Source organism: Tupaia chinensis, unplaced genomic scaffold (assembly GCF_000334495.1).
Source record: "Tupaia chinensis unplaced genomic scaffold, TupChi_1.0 Scaffold000260_1, whole genome shotgun sequence".
Taxonomy (NCBI): domain Eukaryota; kingdom Metazoa; phylum Chordata; class Mammalia; order Scandentia; family Tupaiidae; genus Tupaia; species Tupaia belangeri.
The window spans coordinates 70073-79550 of NW_006159740.1; the positions used below are offsets into that span (position 1 = coordinate 70073).

The 9478-nt window shown below is 36.2% G+C and overlaps 1 protein-coding gene across 1 annotated transcript; it reads left to right on the forward strand.

Moving 5' to 3' along the window:
• The first annotated feature begins 6844 nt into the window (after window positions 1–6844).
• LOC102476186 (olfactory receptor 11G2) lies at window positions 6845–7834 on the forward strand. The gene has a single exon (XM_006149422.1). It carries the CDS (start codon window positions 6845–6847, stop codon window positions 7832–7834), a length of 990 nt encoding a protein of 329 aa, XP_006149484.1.
• The last annotated feature ends 1644 nt before the right edge of the window (window positions 7835–9478 follow it).

Below are 9478 nucleotides of genomic sequence, written 5' to 3' on the forward strand. Positions count from 1 at the left end.
GCGTGCACTCGCCACACAGAGAGACAGAGAGACAGAAAGCGACAAATCACCCCCCAGGGGAGATGGCCACGCTGCAATCCCTTCTCCTCCATTCTCCTCTTGGGATCTTGGGCACGCACACACTGGCACTCGGCGCGAGTTTTAAGCCACCCAGGGTCTGGAACGCAAACCGCGGTCCACTACATGGGAGTCCAGCAACATAGCCATTACGCTAACTGCTGGTCCTCAAATATTCTTTCTATGGTAACCACTAGTGTGTCTATCAGTCTGCCCGAATGGGAGACTCTCTTAGCCAAGTTTTGTCTGGCTATCTCTACTCAGATGTCCCAGTGATATATAATTCACCATATCTATAACAATATCATCATGTTACCTCAAATTTTCTCTTCTGGGATTTTCTAGCTCAGTTAAAAATCTTATGGGAGGGAGTTTTCTTGCTTCCTATGATATCAGCAGTGAATGGAAAAGTGTCTGGTAATTAGTAGTGGCTGAACAAATATCCATTGATTAAATTATTGAATAAAGTAATGTCACCAGCTATGATAATTATTAGCATAGGTACATAGCATAGGGCATTTTAAAACATTGTTTATTTCTTTCATGAGAGAAGAGAGAGAGAGAGAGAGAGAGAGAGAGAGAGGAGAGGCCACCCCAGCGGAACCCTCATGCCATGATACATCCAGCCTCCGCCAGTCCGTATCATAGGCATGTATACAAGTTCCCACCATGTCTAAGAGTCTCAGAGAGTGAACCCAGGATCTTCCCAAATGGGTCCAGCATTGTGTGGTTGCTGCATCATTGGCTGGCCCATATTAGCCATTTTTGAAGCATATATAATAAGATACTGACAATCAATGTAAATGTTTCTAATGCAGTAAGATTAGACTAAGTCTTTAAGGATGAATAGGAAATAAAAAAGATTTATCAAGCATCTAGTTATCAGTGTTTAATCTCTTCCTGGTAAAATACCAAAATACTTGGAGTTGTTTGTTTCCTGTACTGAACTCTGATAGGAGTAGCAAAGCACTTGTGAAGTGCTGTGTTTCAAAGAGAAAAAACCTTAATGAAAAATAAAAAGGTAGAATCACAATTGGACAAAGTAGCAAATTTTAAGAACAGGTTGTCAACATTTTAGCAATGATCTTAAGGACATGCATGCTTTATTTCCAGGAAGGAGTATTATGGAAGAGGTTATCTTCAGTGCACTTTTGACTTCAGAAAATAAATTCATTTTTAAAATTTATTAGATAAGCATGGTCTAATGTGAGTTTCACGTTAGAATCCATAAACCCTAGAACGTTGTCAGGCAAGAAGATAAAAGACAAAGACCTTCACAAAAGAGTGCTTATATTATAATATTAATTTACATAAAGTTGTTTTACATTCTTTTAAGAGATTTAATTGCTTAGATGAAGAACAAGCAGGTTCAAAGAAGATTGAAGATTGCAGTTGTTATTATTATGCTCATTGTTATTTTGGTCTTTCTCTTGAGTACATGGTAGAGTTGCACCTCCCTGACACCTTAAAACTTAGAGTATACCTAACTGCCTGGCTTTGTGCAGGTGGATACAATATGTACAATTTCTAGGCAACTTTTTAAAGGCCCATTGTGTGATATGCCTAAGAAGGCAAACTTTTATTTGCAAGTGAAGACAATATGGGCAGGAAGACCAGTATGACAAAGCCACTGGGGATGGGAATTGACTCTATGGACATGGGGATAATGGAAACAGAAGATAATATTTTCAAGACTATTTCTTCTATTAATACTTTTAATTTAATTCTATAATATCTCAGAAAGTGATAACCAGTCTAAGAAAGTTTTTAATACTCCATATTTTACAGTTCAATGAAAACTTTTTATTTGCATATATAATAAGATACTGACAATCAATGTAAATGTTGATTGATATGAAAATCCTACTTTAATAAAAATACTAGGACTTTAAAGAGGTTTTTAATTTGGCCTGGATACAACTTTCTTTAACTGTATTTATACATTTCTTTTCTCACTGCTCTTAAAATGAATGTTGTTATTATATTATGGATTTTTCTTGCTAATTCCACACCCTCCACCCCCCCCCCGCGTTATGCCCACTTAATTCAAGGTCTGGTAAAGCTTTATATTAAATAAACTTTATTCTGCTTCCTACTGCTTAGGTTTTATATTATTGCTGCTATGTGGGTTTTTCTACAAGCTAACAGAAAAATAATTATGCTTACCATGAATGGAGTAAATTTACTAACTGACTTTAACTTTTTATTCTCTTATTTTCTGGTAAATGCTCATTCTCTATAAAATTGTTTCCTTAATATCTTCCTACTATTTAAAAATTAGATCTTTGAAGGGAAAGTACTAAATTTCTTGTTGATATAGTCATTCATAGAGTGTTTTTCTTAATACATTTATCAAATTGTAAATATTGGGTTCAATTTGTCACACTATTCAATTCCTCATAATTTCCCTTTTAAAAAAGTGGATCTACAAATAGATCTATCATATGATTCAACAATCTCATTCCTTGGTATCTACTGAAAGAACAGAAAAATACTTAGTCAGAAAAGTGCTTGCACATTGATGTTTATTCCAGCATTATTCGCAATTGCTAAGACATGGAACCAACCCAAATGTCCACGAACAGATGAATGGATTGAAAACGTGTGGCACATATACTCTATGGAATACTACCATAAAAAACAACAAGATCCTGGCTTTTGACAGAAAATGGATGAATATGGAAGATTTATTGCTGAGTGAAGCAAGCCAGGCTATTAAGGAGAGACATTGTATGTCCCCACTTAATATATACATATGTCCCCACTTAATATATACCGAGTGTCTGCACTCTAAAAAAAACCACATATATATATTTGAAACCATACTGCTTCTGTAAAATTATACAAAATTATAAGAAATATTTTGAAAATTATCTTTAAAATTCAGTATTTTGAAATTTTGAAAGTTGTTTGTAAACTGTCAAGAACTATGGAGTATGAGCTAAAGTTTTTGGCTATGTAAAGTAAATGTTTGTGGAAAAATGTAAAAATAAATAAATGAAAGAAAATATATATATATACTGATTGTCTGCACTCTATGGCCAAAACTGAGTGACTAGAGGATATAGAAACATACAAAATGGTTATAGATACCAAATAAGGTATGGGAAGAGGGTGGGAGAAAGACGAGAGCCTGAGGAAAGACATTATGGAAAAAAGTAGAGAGGCAAGACATTTGTGGGACAGATAAATGGGTTATTATCTGTTGATGATGGCATGTATGGTATCCTCCACTGGACTGGTGGGAAATGTATTCATGTTGGAATATTCACTTTATAAGCAAAGTGACATATGTGATTTAATATATAAATTAAAATAAAATTAAAAAAATAAAAAAGTGGATCTTACATGAAAGAAGTTTATTTATTGCTCATTTAAAATTCAAACGAAGGGCCAGCCAGTGATATGGTGGTTAGGGAAACAGATTCCACTTGGCCACTGAGCAGTTAGAGTACCAAACCTGGCAGCTTGGAAAACCTGCCTAGAGTGTGGACATGCATGCCCAAACTCCTTAGAGAAGAATGGAGGAGAAGGGACTGTATCATGGCCACCCCTGGGGGTGGGGGTCATCCCTCATTTTCCCACCTTCTTTATCTGTCTGGTGAAAGCACATGCTTTAAAGAAAAATAAATAAATGAATAAAAATAAAATTCAAATGAGTGTTTCTGACTGGCATTTTTTATCCTTGGCTATTTTTGGCTTTACCAGTTTTCAATAAGTGGCTTCCAAAGTCATTATGCTTCATTGTATGAGAAATAATTTAGGTCCCAGCATGAATAGGGACTGAAGGGCTATACAAGAGTATTAATTTTTCTGTGGACTAGAACTGAGTTGCACAATCATAACTATCTCCAGAAAGTGAAGAGACTTAGTGGTCTAGACTTAAAGAGAAAATAGATTTTTCCTTATTGTATGCACTCTGATGTCTTACCTTCCTGTTTTACTGTCATCTCTCCTGTTTGATATATATTTAATGCTACAGAGGTTGTACAAATGGATAGGGGTAGCTCATGGATATATGGGAATAGGATTATTCTGAATTTAGTCGAAGAGCCCTTTATTGCGATTTGGACAACACCAATAGGAAACTCCAAGTTTAGAGTTCTAAGCTAAGGAAAGTTTGAAGGTACTGTTCTGTTTTATGTGAAAAAAAGTTTGTTAGCTAAGAGATAATTTATTGAGATTAGGAGAGGAGTCTCTAAAAGGAACAATATTATTTTAACAGCTCAGAATGTGTATACTTGTATGTGAATGTACATGTGTGCACATATGCATGTATGCATGTTCTTGTGTTTTTTTGTTAATCACTGAAGGTGCAGTGTATTCAGTTCTCTATGATGTACTTAATTTCTCCATTGCTCCTGGGGTTAAATTCTCCAGAGACAGATTCTAAGGGTATGAAAGGGATAAATAATGAGCAATGGAAATGAGCATGCTTTATTCTCTGAGTAAAATTCAAATGGGATTTTTGTAAAGAAAAGAACCAAAAGGTGCTTTACATGGGGCTAACACTTCACATTTCTGGGTTGCATTTAGTATGTGTGGGTTCGGCAAGAGAAGCAGTAACTTCTCTTATGTCTAAATATCCACTTGGTTTTATTTGTTAATACAACCAAGAAACACACAATTCTTCATTATTTTTCTTTACAAAGCTGCTTTCCTATTATATAAGCCTTATTAGACATGAGATAAGTGTTTTTGTCAAACTGTCATTTTTGTCTTTTCAGATCATCTTCAAAAGGATTGTAGTTCTCACAGAGAGGAAAATAGTAAACCTTTCTTTCAAGACTTTGGCAATAATTTGGGTAAATCACTCTCCAGTTTACAGTTCTCTTTCACACAGATGACAACATCGAACATTTCTGTTGTGTGTGGTTTGTGGAAGAGGAAAACTCTGTAAGTAGCAGTTCACTTATCCCATAAAGTTTACTATTTCGGTTCAAAAGAATCAAAAGAAAAGAAGAGGCTGGGGACCAACTGGGTTCTGAGGCACACCTGAAGGCAAGAGCTAGAATGTGGACTTTTTGGAACAGAAAGGTCCTCAGAGTGGACCGTGGCCCTTTCTCCTGTGATGCATCCCAGTTAGAAGATAATCTATGGTAAATGGAAAGTGACGTAGTTTTTTCTTATTCCGCTCCTCTGCCCCTTGAGCAGCATTTAATTACTGATGCTGATTTTAAAGAAGGGAGATTGGTTTTTATCTTTGCACATCTTCCAAATGCATTATTAATATTAATTTGCATACATAGGTCAAACTCTTCCCACTTTCTCTTTATGCTTTTGAAATAGCTTCTTGACAATTTCCTGTTTATTTTATTGAACTGTACAGAATTGTCTTCCCGAATGCTGTTTCTATAAAGCTTTGATAATTTGACTCTTACACAGTTCAACTCATAGAAGTTGTTTTTTATTGATTAAATATTAAGTATGAATAGTCGGACTTGTAGTGAGTTCTATGCCATGTAGCCCCACCTTTGTGACCTAATATATCACAATTCCTTTGTAAGAACCCTGACTTTTATTTTTGACTCTTCTCTGAGCATGTATTTCTTGTATTAAAATCTTTTCGTGTTATTATTATACTACACTTACTCTTAGTCAAAACACTGAAGAGCTTATCCTACATATTATTCCAAACTAGTAATGATTTGCTTCCACCATTGCCCTTGGAAAGTTCTATTCTTTTGCCAAATTTCATCTCCATCCCAAAAACCTTTTGTTATTTTTTTCCAAATTAAAATATCATCACATCTTAGACAAAGAAAGTTATTTTTGTTATATCCCATTGTTATTGTGTCAATGATTATACCATGATATAGGTGACATTTACTCCATAATCTTCTCATGAAGTTGCCACAGGTAAATTTACGCTTTAAGTAAAAACAGATCCTTGATATACAATGAGGTTCCAAGGTAAATCTTGGCTTGTTTCCAATCAAATTTAAGTTCCTAAGCTCTTTGTATGTAAAAATTCTTGAGTTACAAATGTACAGTTAGAAGTTGCTTTGAACAAAAGTTATTGATATAAGCTCCATTAAGACCAAGGGCTGCTTGTTTAATTCATTGTTCTTCCCATGTCTCCCAGAGCAGGGTCTGACAATAACAAGTAAAATAAATGCTTGTTGAATAATTTAGGGAGAAAAAGGAGACACATGGATAGAATAGCTCATTCTTCCATTTATTGCTGAGTAAAACAAGCCAGGCTATGAAGGAGAGACATTGTATGTCTCCACTTAACATATACTGACTGTCCACACTCCATGGTGGGAACTAAGTGATTAGAGAACATATAAGCATTGAAAGTGGTTATAGATTCTGGAGACAATGTGGGAAAAGGGTAGGAGAAAGGGTAGAGTGTAAGGAAATAAATTAAAGAAGAAAATAGAGAGGCAAGACATTTATGGGACACAGGAAGGGATTGTTATCTGTTGATAATAATGTGTTTTGTATCCTCAACTGGATTGGTGTGAAGTGTATTCATGTTGGGTAAGTTCAAGTTACAGTAAACTGGCATATAGTGATTAAACGTATTAAAAAAAGAAAAAAAATATTTTCAATACTTACATAACAGTTTTATTGTCTTCTATGAATGACTGATCTACGGTCAAAAAGAACAAACACTGCTTCAGTGCCATTTAAAAAAATGATAGCTCATTCTTCCCCAAAGATATCTCATAAAACACAAATTGAAGACAATAAACACAGTAAGTCTTTACCAAGAAGTGGAAAGGTGGTGTAAATATTCTTTTGGTTCATATTTTCTCTGTCACCTCCACAGGTTAGACCAATGAGGCCCTTGGAGACTACCAATATTTCTGGGTCTGTGAGTGAGTTCATCCTCCTGGGCTTCCCCTGCCGCAGGGAGATCCAGATCCTCCTCTTTCTGGTCCTTTCCCTCATCTACCTCCTGACCCTCATGGGGAACACATCCATCATCTGTACTGTGTGGTCAAGTCAGCAACTTCACACACCTATGTACCTCCTCCTGGCCAACTTTTCCTTCCTGGAGATCTGCTACGTTAGTTCTGATGTGCCCAAAATGTTGGCCAATATCATCTCCCAGACCAAAAGCATCTCCTATGCTGGTTGCCTCCTCCAGTTCTACTTCTTCTTTTCCATGTGTGCTGCGGAGGGCTTATTTCTGTCAGTGATGTCTTTTGATCGATTTCTTGCCATTTGTAGACCTTTGCACTATCCCACCATAATGACCCATCAGCTGTGTGTTTGGTTAGTGATCTTCTGCTGGGTGGGTGGCTTTCTCTGGTTACTGACTCCTTTGATCCTCATATCTCAGGTGCCCTTTTGTGGTCCAAATATTATTGACCATTTTCTCTGTGACTTGGCACCTTTGCTGGCATTGTCCTGTGCTCCAGTATCTGGGATTACTCTGACCTGTGGTATTATTAGCTCTCTCATAATTTTTCTCACCTTCTTGTATATCCTTGGCACTTACTTCTGTGTTCTGTGCACGGTGTTACAGGTGTCCTCTGGCGTAGGAAGGCATAAGGCTTTCTCAACTTGTGCTTCCCATCTTGCTGTGGTGTCTATGTTCTATGGCTCAGTCATGGTCATGTATGTTAGTCCGGGTTCTGGAGACTATCATGGGATACAGAAATTTGTAACCTTGTTCTATGCTTTGGCAACCCCATTCTTTAATCCCTTAATCTATAATTTCAGGAACAAAGATATGAAAGAGGCACTAAAATTTTTTTGTATATGTTATTGTGGGGACGCTCTAAAGGATCCAAGAGGTAAATTAAATGGAATCCATCATTAATATTTAGGAAGATACAAAATTATTAGACCAATAACATCATCCTTTTCTTTTTTTAACTTTATTCCATTTTTATATATTAGTAAGACAATTTTAAAGTGTGTATTAGATGTATGATTTAAATCTTGTGAAGTTATTACTATTATGTTCCAGATAGCGTGCACTTTTTATAGACATTTTAGTTTGCAATCCAACATCATAGTATTTTTAATGTATTTCTCTATAACTGAGCTTCAGCTCACTCCTCTACACACTGCTGGGTGTATTTCAATGTCTTCAAATTATGCCTTTATAGAAGCAAGTTTTTTTTTTTTTCTTAGAGCACAGCAATGGGTGAATGTATTACAAGTACACAATACTCCTTCAGATGATCAGATTGAGAAACAAAGCAAAATAGATTGAAAACAAAACCTTCAACATCAGAGACACTTTAAAAATGATATATTTATATTCTCCATAGTCCAGGTGCAGTTTTGGACATAAGTAAGGTCCACAGCAATATTATGCTGTTTTCATTGGTCCCCACATTTTGCAATACTATCACTACAGCATTGGCTACACATGAAAATGAGTTATTACTTAGTGTAAGCCACAGAGTCATAGAATTTGTGAGATCACTTCTTACCCAGTGATATTATGCAGTTCTTTGGAAAACTGTGGATAATTGTCCCTCAAAAGCAGTTTCTATTTCCGAATTTCTTGTTCAGTATTGTACTTCATGAAGAAACCTTGCATAAATCTTGATTCCAAAGTAACTCCAGCTTTACTTCCTTACTTTAGTCAAACATCTGCAACCTCCTGATGAATATGTTTACATGTTAATTTGCTTCAAATTCAAATGTCTAATGGAAAATTTGTCAATCTCATTTTATTTTTTTAAAAATATTTATTTATTTATTTAATTACATTTGTTGTTATTATCATTTTTAAATTTTGACCAGAGAGAGGCAGAGAGAGAGAGAGAGAGAGAGAGAGAGAGAAGGGAAAGCAAGAAAGCAAACCTCCAGGTCCGGGACTCAACCCGCAGTCGGCCATGTGGGAATCCAGCGCTCTTAACCACCATGCCACTTGCTGGCCCCTGTCAATCTCGTTTTAAATGAGCTCCAGCTATTCTTATTCTCCAACATTTTCAGTGACCTAGAACTTGAACTTGAAATTTTAACATCATAATTCCTTACCTTCTTATATCCACTATTAATCTGTCAATGCAGTCTGTGACATCTTCCCTCTGATTTTTTTTTTCCATCCAAAATACACTGTGAATTGGCTCAATCAAGCACATAAACATACATGTTCTCAGCAAAATAATTTTCCAATTCTTATGTCCTGCATACCTTGCCTTTTGTTTTGCCATCCTTGATTCCCCATCCCCCACCCTCTGCCATGTCCCATCCTCCTCCCCCATTGTCCCTGGCATCCACGGCTGCCCTCCATGCCCTCCACCCCCATTCAATTGTTCAATTGTTCTGCCAATGGACTTAATTAGTCTAAATATATCCAATAGCTAGCACAGCTGACACATACCTATACATGAACCCAAGTCAGACTTTAGGCATAGACCCCAGTGAGTAGAATGAACATCCTATAAAGTCGTACCCAGCTGTGCCCATACAGCTCGCTGCAGTCATCAAATGTGCATTTTTTTTT

Bases quoted from the DNA above. Each gene is read 5' to 3' on its own strand.
- LOC102476186 (XM_006149422.1), top strand. From the start codon at position 6,845: ATGAGGCCCTTGGAGACTACCAATATTTCTGGGTCTGTGAGTGAGTTC.